Source organism: Pristiophorus japonicus, chromosome 9, assembly GCF_044704955.1.
Source record: "Pristiophorus japonicus isolate sPriJap1 chromosome 9, sPriJap1.hap1, whole genome shotgun sequence".
NCBI lineage: Eukaryota > Metazoa > Chordata > Chondrichthyes > Pristiophoridae > Pristiophorus > Pristiophorus japonicus.
The window spans coordinates 101,695,238-101,713,099 of NC_091985.1; the positions used below are offsets into that span (position 1 = coordinate 101,695,238).

Below are 17,862 nucleotides of genomic sequence, written 5' to 3' on the forward strand. Positions count from 1 at the left end.
CCTGAAATCTCTGAGGTCCAAGAGTGAGCCGGCAGGTTCAGATTTTTTTCCGGGTCAGAGGCATACTCCGGACTGCTAACTTGCTGTTAGGCTCCCCGTTCAAATTGAGCGGCGTGAAGTTCCTGTACTTGCACGGTAGATACAAAGTAGACTCACCACAGAAAGTTAAGTAATCTCCAAGTCTAAATACTCATTTAATGATGGGATAAGTGTTAATTACTGCCAGTCAACTTCTTTTGCACTGAAAATGAACTATTACATGTGTGGAGTCTCATTCCTTTAGATTTTTATTGGTGGAGATTTTTTTAATTAAAATTAAAAATTGCTTTCTATTTCTCTTTCTGTACCTGATTTGACATTGAATTCACCATTTTAAATTACACTTCCTTCCTTCCTTGCTGTTAGTTTCACAATACTTCATTCTGATTGATTAAGGAGATACACAGTTGTTTTCCCTTTTCACTCAGATCCCAGACGTCCTGTAGCGGGTGCCATTCCATTTCCAACTCGCACTTCCAGCAACTTGCTATGCAAAATATCATGGTGAGTAAACGGGAAGTCGAACTAACGGTGGGTGGCGTTCATTGACCAGTTTCAGCAAATTTTAGGCCAATGTCTGATAGTGTGAAAGTGGAAATGTATTTGACAAGAAAAAATAGTCTTAAAAGCCAATGTTCTTCTGAAAATCTCACTTTTCTCCAAACCTTTTTCAACAAGATGCCACAAACTTCACAATATCCACCTGAGCAACTTCAGATCTTAACTGCGAAAACACAGATCAGTCGGCATTTGTAAAGAGAAAATACACATTATTGATATTTGGGTGTGTAACACATCATCAAAACTAAAGACAGGAAGAAACATTTGCAGTCTTCAGTTTGATGAAGTGTTTTACACTCAAAATATCAATAACTTCTCTATTTTGTATGCAAATGCTGCGTTTTTCCAGCATTTAGGTTGTTTAATTTTCAGACCCTAGCTGTCGATACATTTTTCCTGCTGGATTCTTCTATTCCTATTCTATTACCTTTCCACTTTGAAATTGCATGTGATTCAAAGCATTTACAAATGACTCAATGCAACGAACTTTGTATTGCGTGTACCATTTTAAAAACTAATAAGTTATACAACAACTTAGTATCTTTGTGGCCGTACTCAGCATATTTGAAGTTGTGGTTTCTACTGTCCACCCACAAAGGGGCTCTCCTCCTGATGATACCATGGTTAGGAAACATCACAGTGGACACATCTCTTTGGCAAAGCCCTCCACGAGGGTCTGGATTAAGCAGTTAGTTGTGAATAAGACTGGTACACAGCACTGACCTTCGACATCCAGAACATTAAAATGGCTGGCGTGTCGCATATTGCTCTGTTGAAGTTCTTCCACCACATGAAAGGCAGATGTCTGTTGTATACCTGTTGAGTAAACTCAGGGATAACGGCTGCAGGACAGCATTACAGAGAAACATAGAAATTTACAGCGCAGAAGGAGGCCACCTCGGCCCATCGTGTCCGCACCAGCCGACAAAGAGCTGCAAGGCCCCTGGTCAGCAATCCTAAAGGTTACATATAAACCTATGAACAATGACAGAAAGGCAAAGAATACCCAGCCCAACCAGTCCACCTCACACAACTGCGACACCCCTTATACTGAAACATTCTACACTCCACCCCAACCGGAGCCATGTGATCCGGGAGAGGCAAAAACCAGATAACAACCCAGGCCAATTTAGGGAGAAAACATCTGGGAAAATTCCTTTCTGACACATCCAGGCGATCAAAACTAGTCCAGGAGATCACTCTGGCCATATTCGATTCCCGGTAGTACTTACCATTATATCTACACGGTCCAACAAAAGGTCATCCAGTCTAATCCCAATTACTAGCTCTAGATCCGTAACCCTGCAGGTTATGGCACTTTAAGTGCCCATCGAACCATCTCTTAAAAGTGGTGAGGATTTCTGCATCCACCACTCTTCCAGGCAGCGAGTTCCAAATCCCCACAATCCTCTGCGCAAAGAAACCCCCCCTGAAATCCCCTCTAAACCTTCCACCAACCACCTTAAAACTATGCCCCCATGTAACAGACCCTTCCACCAATGGAAATAGGCCCTTACTATCCAGTGTGTCCAGGCCCCTCAATATTTTGTACACCTCAACCTCCTCTGTTCCAATGAGAACAAACCCAGCCGATCCAATCTGTCCTCATAACTAAGTTTCTTCATTCCAGACAGCATCCTAGTAAATCTCCTCTGCACCCTCTCTAGTGCAATCACGTTCTTCCTATAATACGGCGACCAGAACTGCACACAGTACTCCAGCTGTGGCTTAACCAAAGTATTCTACAATTTAAGCATAACCTCCCTGCTCTTTTATTCTATGCCTCGGCCAATAAAGGCAAGCATTCCGTATGCCTTCTTAACCACCTTATCCACCTGGCCTGCTACATTCAGGGATCTGTGGACCAATGGCCGTCCGGAGGAAGCGGAGGTCCCCGATGGAGGGCACTCTACGCGGGAGTCCTCCCAGTATTTATCGGGGACTTGGCCTGGAGGGTGGTGCACGGAGCAGTCCCGTGCAATAAATTTTTAAGCCGGTTCACGGGCTCCCAGGCCGCCTGCAATTTCTGCGGTCTGGAAGAGTCCGTGTTCCATGTTTTTATGGAATGCGCAAGGTTGCAGCCCCTGTTTTATTATTTAAAGGGGCTGCTCCTGAAATTCTGGCTGCACTTAAGTCCCACACTCCTGATCTTTGGGCACCCTGTGCGGAGGGGAGCGGGTAGGTCCGAGGGCCTCCTCGTAGGACTGCTCCTGGGCACGGCCAAGGGTGCCATCAGCCGGTCCAGGCAGCGGGCGGTCGAGGGGGTCATTCAACCTGACTGCCTGCCTCTCTTCCGCGCGTACATCCACGCCAGGGTGTCCTTGGAGATGGAGCACGCGGTGTCCACCGGTACGCTCACAGCCTTCCGCGAGAGGTGGGCACCGGAGGGACTGGAGTGCATCATCACGCCCGGCAACCAAATTTTAATTTGATTTTATGTTTTAAAGTTTAATTTGTTTTAATTGCCAGTGTTTTTTTTAGTGTCCCCCTCCCCTTTTATAGGGGGCACTTGGAGAAAAAAAAAATGATTTTAGTGCCCCCAAAAAAACTTTAAAAAAAACAAAAACACAAAACCCCCCCCAAAAAAACCACAAAAAAAGGGCCTTGGAAATGTTTGGTGCGCCCCCCCAGATCGGGGGGACACGATTTAATGATTTAATGTTTTAATTTTCTCACAAGAAGAGTTCTGTGGACCAATGGTGAAGCTTTGGAGGCGTGGCCTATTCAGTTGGAGCTGTGCTGCTGTGAGAGAAGGAACTCCCTGCTTTGCTCCTGCCTGGAAGGCCTAGAGTGAACCCTGAGACCAGCCCAGGAAGAGGAGGAGGGGGCTGGCTTACTACAATTTAACGTCCAGAGGGAGAGGAGGAGAGCAGAAAAAGTATCATTTATTACTACTACAGAGAGTTGGAGAGAGGGGGAAAAGAACAACCTGAGAAAACACCATCCAGTGTGGAAGGAGGGAGAGCCATTTCTACAATCTTCGACAGGTGGGTGTGTTTTGGTGCATTCCCCGAAAGACTTTGTTGTATCGGTGGGGGGAGGAAAGAAGACCATCTCGAGGGCCGGAACATCGCGGCGGGTGTGTGTGTGTGGAAGTGTGTGTGGGGGTCTTGCTTACAACTAGGCCCCACACACCACTGAAGCACCCCTCCCCCATTGCCTAGCCTGAGATAGCTGGAGCAACCTGGCTGAAGTAGTATTAATCACCCTATTTTACATCGTTGGGAGTGTGTGCCTGGGTGGCTCCAGCTACCCCAGGTGAAGACATCTTCTCCCTCCACCCGAAGACCATCGACAAAGACTGTTTTTTTTGCCATCTGGGGAGTGCACCCCAAGAAACACCCACCCATCGCTGTGAGGGGAGACCTGCCCTCGCAGCTTACCTCTTTCCCACCCCACCTTCTCTCTCTCTCTCTGTCTCTCTCCTCTCTGTCTGAGAGCCCTTTCCTCCTAATTGTAAAACAATTAAGACAACTGAGCAGAGGGAGCAATGCCCTCCCCATTCGTTAACTAGGGGAGAGGTGTGCCCCATTAAGAGCTCCCTCTGCTCAAAACACCAACGAAGCCAATTAAAGACCATTAAGGCCTGTGACTTTGGGGTGGGTGTAGCCCGTAAAGGGACCCCGTGATGGCGACCCCATCCACGCCGGTGGCAGGGCCAGCTAAGACGTACGCGCAGGCGGCGTCCACATCCACGGTGCCTCCTGCTGCCCTGCCACCATTCAGACTAATAACAAAAAAACACGGGGTCAAGAGCTACACTCACCCCACAAGGAGTGCGTGCGGGCGATGGCTGGGGTAGTCGGCCCCTCGGCGGTGTCCCTGGCCCTTGAAAAGGGGCTCACGGTGGACGTTCCTGCCGGAGGACCCTCTCGAGGCCACCGCGCAGAGGGTCATCATTTCTAACGTCCCGCCCTTTGTTCCCGCTGGGCTCCACCTCCCTCACCGATACCAACTGGGGGAGGTAAGGTCAGGGATCAACCCCATACCGCTCGGCCTCAGGGAGAGCAGCCTGCGCCATGTGTTCTTCCGCCGCCAGCTCTTTGTCCGGCTGGCGCGGGAGGAGACGACAGAGGGCAATTTTAATGTAGTGCATGAGGGGACTGCCCACCGCGTCTTCTGGACGTCGGACAGCGTGCAGTGCCATACCTGTAGGGAGGTGGGGCACATTCGCAAGAACTGCCCCGCCTCCAAGGCCGCCAAACCACCGAGGGCGGCCAAGGCTGGCGCCGCCGCCACCCCTCCCCCTAGTAGCGTCTGCGTGCCGGGAGCTGCAGGTGCGCGGGCATCGTCGGGGGCCTTTGTTTTCACGGCCTCCGGCGGGGGGGGGAGGGAGAGCGTCCGATCGGAAGGAAGGCGCGGAGGAAGGCGAAACATCTCGAGGCGGGTCCCCTCAGTGCGCCAGACAGCTTGAACACCGCGCTCAGCCCAACCCTGACACCGGCGAGCGCGGGGTGCCCTGAGCCCGTGCCCGAGCCCTTGACCAATATCACAGAGGGGCTCGGGCGCGGGCAAGAAAAGTAAAAGAGGGGAGTGGAGCGGGAGGCCTCGGCAGACATGGAGGCCTCCCTGCCTCCGCGCACCCCCAGGAACAAAAGGAGGCGCCGCTCCAATGAGGCGGAGGGGGAACAACATCCCTCCGCGGAGGAGTCGGTGCCCGCCGCGTGTCCCGCGTCCCCTACCAGCGCCCCCAAACTGCGCTGTAGGCGAGAGGAGTCTGTCCCCGGGGAGGGTGAGACAGTCGAGGCTGCCCAGCCTCTGCCTCCCGGGGATGGCGTGGAAGATCTGCCTGTCGTGGGGGGCGTGGGGCCAGCGGAGGAATGCGTTGCTGCCGGGTCGAGCGTCCCGGTGACTGAGGCGGGCGGGGCCAAAAAGGCCAAATCTGAGCCCGCCCAGCTATTAACCAACTTCCCCCGGGAGTCGCTCGGCCCGGCAGAAACTGAAAATGATAATTTTTTAGAACATCCACACGATGGGCCGGGGGGTGGCGGCGGGGAAGGGGAAGAACAACAACGTCGCCCCCTACTTTGGAGCTGAGGTACTTGGAGGACCTGGAACATTACTTCGGCCAGGTCTCTCCGTGTTCCCCGGTTCCTGGGGCGGAGGAGGAACCCCTTCCGCTGTCGCTTCCTGACCCAGCACCACTTTTAAAAGAGCCCAGTGGGGACTCCTCTGCCGACGATCCTGGGGGTTGGATCGGGGCAGAGCCAGGGTCGGATGGAGCGGCCGGGCCGTTTGTCGTACCTCGTGCGGTCGACGGGCCGGCTGCTGGCGGCGACCTCCCGGAGGAGGATGGGGACTCGGTGGAGGACGAGGGAGAAGACCTCGAGTCCATCGCCAGTGAGGCGGTGGATCTCCTCGTGCCCGCCGCTGAGTCCCCCCTCATTCCTGCAAAGGAACTCTGGGACTTTTTGGCCCAGAGCCAGGGTCGCCGCAACCGAGCCCATCTGGCCCGGGAAAAATGGTCCGAGCAGGGGCTGCTCGTCGCGTCCGTCCGCGCCGCCGCTAAAACCATGGCCACGGGCGGGCCCTTATCAAAGGTGCAAGGCCTTGAGCTGCGCCGGCTCAAAAGGTTCCTCGCTGGGCTGCTGAAGGAGTGGAGGTCAACAAACGACTCCACTCCCCCCCCACAATAGGTTAGGTAGAGGTTGCACTATGCTTTTGTCATGAAGATAACCATAGCCAGCCTCAACATCAACGGCGGCAGAGAGGCACACCGTAGATTTAACAATTTTTCGCTCCTGCGGGAGGGGAAATATGCGGTGTGCTTCCTGCAAGAAACCCACACCGTTCCGGGAGACGAAGCCACATGGCTCCTGGAATGGCAAGGAGAGGTCCGCATGAGCCACCTCACTACCACTTCTTGTGGGGTGGCCATCTTGGCCCCGCATTTTCAGCCGGAGATCTTGGGGGTCGAGGAGCCCATGCCAGGCCGCTTGCTTCACGTCACGGTTCGCCTGGGGGACGTGCCGCTCCATCTCGTGACCGTGTACGCCCCTCAGCCCGGACCGCAGCAAACGCGCTTCTTCGAAGAAGTGTCCGCTCTTCTTGGCTCCGTCGACGTCGGCGACTGCATTGTCCTCGGGGGGGATTTTAACTGCACCCTCGAGGCGAGGGACCACTCCGGTGCCCCGCAGAGCATGACGGCGATGGAGAAGTTGAGGGACCTGGTCGGGTCCTTCGACTTGGTGGACGTCTGGCGAAATCTCCACCCCGACTCCAGCGCCTTTACTTGGGTGAGGCCTGGAGTAGGATGGTCCAGAGTCGACCGCCTTTACGTGTCTCGGGCGTACGTTTCCTGCCTCCCGGCGGCCTCCATGCGACCGGTGCCGTGTTCGGACCACCACCTGGTGTGGGCGGAGCTCGCTTCGCTCCGCGCGAGGACGGGGTCCGCGTACTGGCATTTTAACAACCAGCTGCTGGAGGACGTGCGGTTCCAGGACTCGTTCCGTCGTTTTTGGGCCGACTGGAGAAGGAAGCAGGGGGGCTTCCCCTCCTTGAGGCTATGGTGGGACGTGGGCAAGGCTCACGTCCGCGTCTTCTGTCAAGAGTACGCGAGGGGGTCGACCAAGAGGCGGGCGGCCAGGGTCGGGTGCCTAGAAAAAGAGGTGCTCGAACTGGAGTCCCGTCTCGATCAAGTCGTCGAAGACCCGGCCCTGCGGATGGTGTACGAAGCGAAGAAGGCCGCGCTGAAGGACCTGCAGCTCGTCGGGTCCCGAGGCGCGTTCGTGAGGTCGCGGATCCGGTTCCTGCGGGATCTGGACCGCGGCTCCTCCTTCTTCTACTCGCTGGAAAAAAGACAGAGTGTCCGTAAGCAGCTCTTGACGCTGCTGGCCGACGACGGCTCTCTCGTCTCGGATCCGGAGGGCGTCAACAACAGGGCCCGTGAATATTACGGGGCTCTGTTCTCTCCGGAGCTGTCCAGCGAGGAAGCGCGTAGAGTTTTGTGGGAGGACCTGCTGAAGGTCGGCCCGGAGGGCGCTGAAAATCTGGACGCTCCGCTAAGCCTGGCTCTCGAGGGGAAAAGCCCCGGGGCTGGACGGGCAGACCGTGGAGTTCCACAGGGCGTTCTGGGACGTCCTGGGGGGTGACTACGCGCAGGTCCTGGGGGAAAGTCTGGCGACCGGGGAGATGCCCCTCTCTTGGCGCAGGGCAGTCATCATCCTGCTGCCTAAGAAGGGCGATCTCCGCCTCCTTAAGAACTGGCGCTCGGTCTCCCTCCTCAGCACGGACTACAAAATCTTCGCCAGGGCGATGTCTGCTCGCCTTGGCGCCGTGCTGGACCACATGATCCACCCCGACCAGTCCTACACGGTCCCGGGCCGGACAATCCACGATAACATCCATCTGGTCCGGGACCTCATCCATCATTCCCAGGAGGCTGGTCTGTCGGTCGCCTTCCTATCTCTTGACCAAGAGAAGGCGTTCGACAGGGTGGATCACGACTATCTGTTCGGAACTCTGCGCGCTTTCGGGTTCGGGACGCATTTCGTCGCCCGGATCCGACTTTTGTACGCCGTCGTGGAGTGTCTGATAAAGGTTAACGGGTCCTTGACGGTGCCCCTTCGCTTTGGGAGAGGGGTGCGCCAGGGATGCCCCATGTCCGGCCAGTTATATGCCATCTGCGTGGAGCCTTTCCTGCGCCTCCTGCGGACGAGGTTGACGGGACTGGCTCTGCAAGGGCCGGGCGTGGAGGTCGTCCTCTCGGCTTACGCCGATGACGTGCTCCTTGCGGTAGAGGATCCCGCTGACCTGCGGAGGATGCGTGAGTGCCAGGAGATTTACTCGGCCGCATCCTCCGCCAGGATCAACTGGGAGAAATGTTCTGGACTCCTGGTGGGTCAGTGGCGGGTGGACTCCCTGCCGGAGGAGCTTAGGCCTTTTGCCTGGAGCACGACCCATCTCCACTATCTGGGAGTCTACCTTAGCCCCGACGAGGAAGCCTGGCCGGCGAACTGGCAAGAGCTGGAGGCCAAGGTCGCCGCTCGCCTAGGGCGCTGGACAGGACTGCTCCGAGTGCTGTCCTACAGGGGTCGAGCGCTAGTCATAAACCAGCTGGTGGCCGCCATGTTGTGGTACCGGCTGGTCACTTTGAACCCTCCCCCTGCATTTGTCACCAAGATACAGAAGAAGCTGGTGGAAGCACTGGGTCTCTGCCGCGGTCTTGAGTCTCCCGCTTGGGGAGGGTGGTCAGTCGTTGGTGTGCGTCAGCACCCAGCTCGTGACTTTCCGTCTTCAGACCCTGCAGAGATACCTTTACGTCGAGCCCCCTCCCAGGTGGCGTGCTCTGGCGACGTATTTCTTCCACCAGCAACACAGCCTCAACTACGACACGCAGCTCCTGTTTGTGAGCTTGGGGGGCGTCAGGACCGCCTTCCAGGAGCTGCCTGTCTTTTACAAGGAACTCACCAGGGTCTGGAACAAAGTCTCCACCAAGCGCAGCTCTCCACCGGCTGGAGTGGCGGCTGTCCTGCAGGAGCAGCTGCTCGGGAATCCGTACCTCCACGACCGAGGTTTTAGGTGGCGGTCGGACGAGAGGGCTGTGGCTGGTGAGGTGACCAGGGTCAGAGACCTGCTCGATGGCGGAGGAGCGGGCTGGATGGCGCCAGACACGCTGGCGCAGCGCCTAAATTCCGCCAACGTCCGCTGCGCGGCCGATGCCATCGAGTCGCTAAAAACAGCTCTGGGCCCTGACTCCGTTAGGTGCATCGAGGAGGCTCAAGCACATGGGGAGATCCCGTCCGAACTGACCCTCGTCCGGACGGAATTCCTCATTATCGCCAAACCCCGGAACCTCCCTCGGGAGCCGGCGCCTCACAACTTGAGCCGCCTCGAGGAAATCATCTCGTGCCTTTCAGTTCCGCGCGGAGGGGTTTCCTGTACGGGCTGCTCCTGCACACTCTCAACTTTGCCATCCTCGCCTGCCGTCCGGACACGCCATGGCGTACCATCTTGCCGTCCGGAGGAGGCGGGGGTCCCCGATGGAGGGCACTCTACGCGGGAGTCCTCCCAGTATTTATTGGAGACTTAGCCTGGAGGGTGGTGCACGGAGCAGTCCCGTGCAATAGATTTTTAAGCCGGTTCACGGGCTCCCAGGCCGCCTGCAATTTCTGCGGTCTGGAGGAGTCCGTGTTCCATGTTTTTATTGAATGCACGAGGTTGCAGCCCCTGTTCCACTATTTGAAGGGGCTGCTCCTGAAATTCTGGCTGCACTTCAGTCCCACACTCCTGATCTTTGGGCACCCTGTGCGGAGGGGAGCGGGTAGGTCCGAAGGCCTCCTCGTAGGACTGCTCCTGGGCACGGCCAAGGGTGCCATCAGCCGGTCCAGGCAGCGGGCGGTCGAGGGGGTCGTTCAGCCTGACTGCCTGCCTCTCTTCCGCGTTTACATCCGTGCCAGGGTGTCCTTGGAGATGGAGCACGCGGTGCCCACCGGTACGCTCGCGGCCTTCCCCGAGAGGTGGGCACCGGAGGGACTGGAGTCATCATCACGCCCGGCAACCAAATTTTAATTTGATTTTATGTTTTAAAGTTTAATTTGTTTTAATTGCCGGTGTTTTTTTAGTGTCCCCCTCCCCTTTTATAGGGGGCACTTGGAGGGAAAAATATGATTTTAGTGCCCAAAAAAAAACTTTAAAAAAAAACACTAAAAAAGGGCCTTGGAAATGTTTGGTGCGCCCCCCAGATCGGGGGACACGATTTAATGATTTAATGTTTTAATTTTCTCCCAAAAAGAGTTCTGTGGACAAGCACTCCAAGGTCCCTTTGTTCATCTACACTATTAAGTGGCCTACCACTTAATGTGTATACCCTTTCCTTATTAGCCCTCCCTGATTGCATCGCCTCACACTTCTCTGAATTAAATTCCATTTGCCACTGCTCTGCCCACCTGACCAGTAGATTGATATTCTCCTGCAGCCCATGGCTTTCCTCTTCATTATCAACCACACAGCCAATTTAAGTGTCGTCTGCAAACTTCTTAATCATACCCTGTATATTCAAATCTAAATCGTTGATATATACCACAAAAAGCAAGGAACCCAGTACTGAGCCCTGCGGAACCCCACTGGAAACATCCTTCCAGTCACAAAAACATCCATCAATCATTACCCTTTGCTTCCTACCTCAAAGCCAATTTTGGATCCAACTTGCCACTTTGCCCTGGATCCCATGGGCTTTAACTTTCATGACCAGTCAACCATGTGGGACTTTATCAAAAGCCTTGCTAAAGTCCATATATACTACATCGTACGCACTACCCCCATCGACCTTCTTGGTTACCTCCTCAAAAAATTCAATCAGATTAGTCAAACACGATCTTCCCTTAACAAATCCGTGCTGACTGTCCCTAATTAGTCCTTGCCTTTCCAAATGTAGATTTATCCTGTCTTTCAGGATTTTTTCCAATAATTTTTCCACCACTGAGGTTAGGCTGACAGGCCTGTAATTACTCGGCCTATCCCTTTCTCCCTTCTTAAACAAGGGTACTACATTAGCAGTCCTCCAATCCTCCGGCGCCATGCCCAGATCCAAAGAGGACTGGAAAATGATGGTCAAGACCTCTGCTATTTACTCTTTTACTTCGCTCAACAACCTGGGATGCATTTCATCCGGGCCTGGGGACTTATCTACTTTTAAAGCTGCTAAGCCCCTTAATACTTCCTCTCTCACTATATTTATTTCATCCAGAATATCACACTCCTCCTCGATAGTAGTATCTGCATTGCCCCTTTCCTTTGTGAAAACAGATGCAAAGTATTCGTTCAGAATCTTACCAACATCTTCCACCTCCACACAAAGATTACCCTCATGGTCTCTAATAGGCCCTATCCTTTCTTTAGTTACCCTCTTACTCTTAATATATTTATAAAACATCTTTGGGTTTTCCTTAATTTTACTGGCCAAGAATTTCCCGTGCTCTCTCTTAGCATTCCTAATACCCTTTTTCATTTTGCCTCAACTTTCTATATTCCTCTAAAGTTTCCATAGTATTTAGCCGTTGGTATATGACATAAGCGTCCCTTTTTTGCTTAATCCTCCCCTGTAAGTCCTTAGATATCCAGGGGGGTTCTAGAATTATTTTTCCCAGCCTTTTTCTTGAAGGGCACATGCTTGGCCTGAACCTTCCGGATCTCCTCCTTAAATGCCTCGCACTGTTGCGACACTGATTTACCCACAAGTAGCTGTTTCCAGTCCACTATGGCCAAATCACTCCTCAACTTAACAAAATTAGCTTTTCCCCAATTCAGAACTTTTATTCCAGGCCTATCCTTGTCCTTATCCATAACCAACTTGAATCTGACTGAATTATGGTCACTGGCATCCAAGTGCTCTCCCACTAATACCCCTACAACCTGCCCAGATTCATTCCCCAAAACTAAATCCAAGACCGCCCCCTCTTGTGTTGGGCTTGCTACATACTGACTAAAAAAGTTCTCTTGAATGCATTTCAAGAATTCCGCACCCTCTTTACGCTTCACACTAAATTTGTCCCAATCGATATTTGGATAGTTAAAATCCCCTACTATTACTACCCTATGGTTTTTGGACTTCATAGCAATTTGCCTACATATTTGCTCCTCTATCTCCCTCCCACTGTTTGCAGGTCTATGATACACACCCAGCAGTGTGATCGCCCCTTTTTTATTTTTCAATTTGACCCATATGGCCTCATTTGATGATCCCTCTAACATATCATCCCTCCTCACTGCTGTAATAGTTTCTTTAATCAGTACCGCGACCCCCCCCCCCCTCCACTGTTTTTTACCCCCCTCTCTAGTCTAAAAATCCTGTACCCAGGAATATTGATCTGCCAAACCTGCCCTTCTTTCAGCCATGTTTCTGTAATGACTATAATGTCATACTCCCAAATGTCTACCTGTGCTCTTAGCTCATCTGCCTTACACGCTATACTCCTTGCATTAAAGTATATACCATTCAGCACAGGAAGACCTCCTTGTTTACTATTTACTAAGCCTCGTTTCCTCTGGCTTACAGATTCGCATACACAGAAGACAACTATGAGAAAATTCATTCATGTACTCGGAGAAATAGCTGAGCTGATAACTTGCATCTTACTACTCCGTGGCCCATAGAAAAATAGGTGCAGGAGTAGGCCATTCGGCCCTTAGAGCCTGCACCACCGTTCAATAAGATCATGGCTGATCATTCACCTCAGTACCCCTTTCCTGCTTTCTCTCCATACCCCTTGATCCCTTTAGCCGTCAGGGCCATATCTAACTCCCTCTTGAATATATCCAACGAACTGGCATCAACAACTCTCTGCGGTAGGGAATTCCATAGGTTAACAACTCTCTGAGTGAAGAAGTTTCTCCTCATCTCGGTCCTAAATGGCTTACCCATTATCCTTAGACTGTAACCCCTGGTTCTGGACATTCCCCAGCATCAGGAACATTCTTCCTGCATCTAACCTGTCCAGTCCCATCAGAATTTTATATGTTTCTACTAGATCCCCTCCCATTCTTCTAAACTCCAGTGAATACAGGCTCATAAATCCATGCTGACTTGGACCGATCCTGTCACTGCTTTCCAAATGAGCTGCTATTTCATCTTTAATAATTGATTCAAACATTTTCCAGTCGATCCAGTCTCTCCTCATACGTCAGTCCTGCCATCCCGGGAATCAGTCTGGTAAACCTTTGCTGCACTCCCTCAATAGCAAGAACGTCCTTCCTCAAATTAGGAAACCAAAACTAAACACAATATTCCAGGTGAGGCATAGCAACATAGAAAATAGGTGCAGGAGTAGGCCATTTGGCCCATCGAGCCTGCACCACCATTCAATAAGATCATAGCTGATCATTCCCTCAGTACTCCTTTCCTGCTTTCTCTCCATACCCCTTGATCCCTTTAGCCGTAAGGGCCATATCTAACTCCCTCTTGAATATATCCAATGAACTGGCATCAACAACTCTCTGCGGTAGGGAATTCCACAGGTTAACAACTCTCTGAGTGAAGAAGTTTCTCCTCATCTCAGTCCTAAATGGCCTACCCCTTATCCTAAGACTGCGTTCCCTGGTTCTGGACTTCCCCATCATCGGGAACATTCTTCCCGCATCTAACCTGTCCAGTCCCGTCAGAATCTTGTAAGTTTCTATGCGATCCCCTCTCATCCTTCTAAACTCCAGTGTATAAAGGCCCAGTTGATCCAGTCTCTCCTCATATGTCAGTTCTGCCATCCCGGGAATCAGTCTGGTGAACATTCGCTGCACTCGCTCAATAGCAAGAATGTCCTTCCTCAGATTAGGAGACCAAAACTAAACACAATATTCCAGGTGAGACCTCACCAAGGCACTGTACAACTGCAGTAAGACCTCCCTGCTCCTATACTCAAATCCCCTAGCTATGAAGGCCAACATGCCATTTGCCTTCTTCACCGCCTGCTGTACCTGCATGCCAACTTTCAATGACTGATGTACCATGACACCCAGGTCTCGTTGCACCTCCCCTTTCCTAATCTGCTGCAATTCAGATAACATTCTGCCTTCATGTTTTTGCCACCAAAGTGGATAACCTCACATTTATCCACATTATACTGCATCTGTCATGCATTTGCCCACTCATCTAACATGTTCAAGTCACCCTGCAGCCTCTTAGCATCCTCTTCACAGCTCATACCGCCACCCAGCTTAGTGTCGTCTGCAAAGTTGGAGATATTACACTCAATTCCTTCATCTAAATCATTGATGTATATTGTAAATAGCTGGGGTCCCAGCACTGAGCCCTGCAGCACCCCACTAGTCACTGTCTGCCATTCTGAGAAGGACCTGTTTATCCCGACGCTCTGCTTCCAGTCTGCCAACTAGTTCTCTATCCACGTCAATACATTACCCCCAATATCATGTGCTTTAATTTTTCACACTAATCTCTTGTGTGGGACTTTGTCAAAAGCCTTTTGAAAGTCCAAATACACCACATCCACTGGTTCTCCCTTGTCCACTCTACTAGTTACATCCTCAAAAAATTCTAGAAGATTTGTCAAGCATGATTTCCCTTTCATAAATCCATGCTGTCTTGAACCGATCCTGTCACTGCTTTCCAAATGTGCTGCTATTTCAGCTTTATTAATTGATTCCAACATTTTCCCCACTACCTATATCAGGCTTCAATTCCCCGTTTTCTGTCTTCCCTCCTTTTTTAAAAAGTGGTGTTACATTAGCTACCCTCCAGGCCATAGGAACTGATCCAGAGTCGATCGACTGTTGGAAAATGATCACCAATGCGTCCACTATTTCGAGGGCCACTTCCTTAAGTACTCTGGGATGCAGACTATCAGGCCCTGGGGATTTATCGGCCTTCAATCCCATCCATTTCCCTAACACAATTTCCTCTAATAAAGATTTCCTTCAGTTCCTCCTTCTCGCTAGATCCTCGGTCCCTTAGTATTTCCGGAAGGTTATTTGTGTCTTGCTTCGTGAAGACAGAACCAAAGTATTTGTTCAGTTGGTCTGCCATTTCTTTGTTCCCCATTATAAATTCACCTGATTCTGACTGCAAGGGACCTACGTTTGTCTTCACTAATTTTTTTCTCTTCACATATCTATAGAAGCTTTTGCAGTCGGTTTTTATGTTCCTGGCAAGCTTCCTCTCATACTTAACAGTGCAACATGAAAAATATAGTCCTAATTGATGAATATAATTATAATGGTAGGTGTGACATTTTAATACTATTCTAGCTCCATTGTTAATGCCACTGAATTTTGCATACTGGAATTGTCACTTTTTCAGGCAAGAACTCTTGGTTTATAAACACTGGAAAAAATGGCATCAGAAAGTAATTTTTACATTCTTTATTCCAGTCCCACCCGGGTACCCTCCTTCACCTCTTTGTCCAGTACATTGATGACTGTATCGGTGTCACTTCCTGCTGTCACCCCAAACTGGAAAATTTCATCAACTTTGCTCCCAAATTCCACACCATCCTCGCCTGCACATGGTCCATCTCTGACTCTTCCCTTCCTTGACATCTCTATCTCCATTTCTTGGGATAGGCTGTTGACCAATATCTATTATTTGTCCACTGACTCCCACAGCTACCTTGATTACACTCCCACCTTGCTTCCTGTAAGGACTCTATTCCATTCTTCCAGTTTCTCCATCTCTGTCACATCTATTCCATACCAGTGCTTCCGATATGTCTTCCTTTTTCCTCAACTGAGGTTTCTCCTCCACCGTGGTTGACCGGGCCCTCAGCTGTGTCTGTCCCATTTCCCGCACTTCTGCTCTCACCCCTTCCCCTCCCTCTCAGAATGACGATAGGGTTCCCCTTGCCCTCACCTTCCACTTCATTAGCCTCCACATTTAACGGATCATCCTCCGCCATCTCCAGCATGCTGCCACCGCCAAGCACCATTTTCCCCTCCCCTCCCAGTATTCCAAAGGGACCATTCTCTCCCTGAAATCTTCATCCACTCGGGGGTGGGGGGGGGGGCGGGGGTTGTGGGGCTGGAGGAAATTACATAGGTAGGGAGGGGCGAAGCCATGGAGGGATTTGAAAACAAGGATGAGAATTTTATAATCGGTGGTTGCTAAACCGGGAGCCCGTGTAGGTCAGCAAGCACAGGGGTGATGGGTGAATGGGATTTGGTGCGAGTTAGGACACGGCAACAGAGTTTTTAATGACTTCAAGTTTACGTAGAGTAGAACTTAGGACTACATGGGAACAATCAATGACACTTATGGACTTGCAGAAATCCTGCCATTTAAAAAAAAATCCTGCTGTGCCCCCTCATGTTGGTTGTTGTTGGGAAAATGATGAACAATACATGTATTTATAATTCATCAATGAACTGTATGATGTATCAGTGTTTACAGATAAACCAATGTTCCCTGTGGCAGCCTGGAGTGAGTCTGAGACATAAAAAATCTAGGTTGCAGGGATCTTGGCAGCTAACTTGCCTGTGCTGGAGCTTGATTGCAAGTCAGCTTGCAGCACATGGCAAAACTTGATGAATCTTCATCAGTGCATACCCTGTTCCTCTAACAAGTCCAGGTAAGACCATCTTTGCTTGTACCTGTGATTGGGAAGGTAATGATAAGTTGGTGCACTCCTCCTCTGGTGTAACTTGGTTTAGTGCCATCCCTCTTCTTTCTCCAAATTGTACAAATAAAATGAAAAGCCCAATGTCCCAATTTGTAACAAGAATAGTTGGCCGAAAACCATGCCACAAACTGCACAAGTTGTGTTAAAGCCCTCCAAAATATTTAAATTAATTACGATTCTCATAAGGTGTTCAGTTTCACAGCATCTGTTTGGAATAGGCACTGAAGAGGATTTCAGAAATGCACATTGTGAGTAGTGACTGAGCACAACTGATTTTTGCCCCCACAGTTACACTCCAATTACATCCATTTAACTGACCCAAAATTACATGCTAGAATCTATGTAAGTTAACATCTCTGCTTACCTTTAACCATACAAAAATCAATGATTACCCAAAGATACAGGAAAGCTGGGTTCCTTCACCTTGTCAAAGCTTACTAACAGTGTGCAATCCCTGGAAACTGTTTAATATGGCAACCATGTATTTATTGTTAATAGCATAAAAATAGCATCAGAAACGGCAGAGGATTATATGCTATTCATTACATTTTGCAAACTAAACTGTACACTGCACAACTAGAAAACCTTAACTGTTCTGCTGCAGCAGTAATTGGAAAGTAAATTTGGTTAAGTGGCATAATACATACATTATTTTTCATACAAAGATTAAGCAAAAAAACTCTGCCAGGTATGCTGCTCCAACAGTTACCTTTCAAAAGGTCTGCACGATTGCCATGCAAATCGAATGCCTGGGGATTCCTTAAAACCAAGCTTCTCAAATAATTGGTATGACTTGTCATTTTCCTCTTCAATGAAGCAATAAATAGGATATCCAAGGTTCTGCAGAGTTTTCACCATGGTAGCCACCAGTAATTTGGCATAGCCCTTCCTCCGATGCTCTGGTAGAGTGTACAGTAATCCCATCGCACCATAATTGTAGCTTAGTAGCCAAGAGACAGGATTATCAGTCTCATCCAGAATACAATAATTGGGGAAATTAGCTATGACATTTTCTATAAATTCAAGAGAAGTATCATTTCCAAACTTCCAATTTCTGCTTACTATCTGTGCATGCGTCAGGTCTAGATGACTTATTCTCGAGGCAACGTCAGCCCTTTAAAAACAATAAAATAAGATTGACTTGGCGTGGGAAGAAATTGGTGTTCATCACGATTAACTGATGTCAGTACTGCAGAAACGA

The 17,862-nt window shown here is 50.5% G+C and overlaps 1 protein-coding gene and 1 long non-coding RNA gene across 6 annotated transcripts in view; one reads left to right on the top strand and one right to left on the bottom strand.

Moving 5' to 3' along the window:
• The window catches only part of LOC139273155 (uncharacterized), a 38,410-nt gene that overhangs the window by 1,721 nt on the left and 18,827 nt on the right, over nucleotides 1–17,862 (top strand). The window contains exons 2-3 of the long non-coding RNA XR_011595027.1: nucleotides 468–543; nucleotides 15,165–15,265. This is a non-coding gene — a long non-coding RNA (uncharacterized lncRNA). The remainder of the gene's footprint in view (nucleotides 1–467; nucleotides 544–15,164; nucleotides 15,266–17,862) is intronic.
• Nucleotides 17,116–17,862, bottom strand: part of LOC139273154 (glycine N-acyltransferase-like protein 3) — a 56,093-nt gene continuing 55,346 nt past the window's right edge. For 4 of the 5 annotated variants that reach the window (XM_070889649.1, XM_070889650.1, XM_070889651.1 and 1 more), the window contains exon 6: nucleotides 17,122–17,775. In XM_070889649.1, coding sequence (XP_070745750.1) covers nucleotides 17,367–17,775 — 409 coding nt within the window. In that variant the 3' untranslated portion in view covers nucleotides 17,122–17,366. Of the gene's footprint in view, nucleotides 17,776–17,862 lie in introns of all 5 variants that reach the window. The other variant, XM_070889654.1, reaches the window with a different exon arrangement.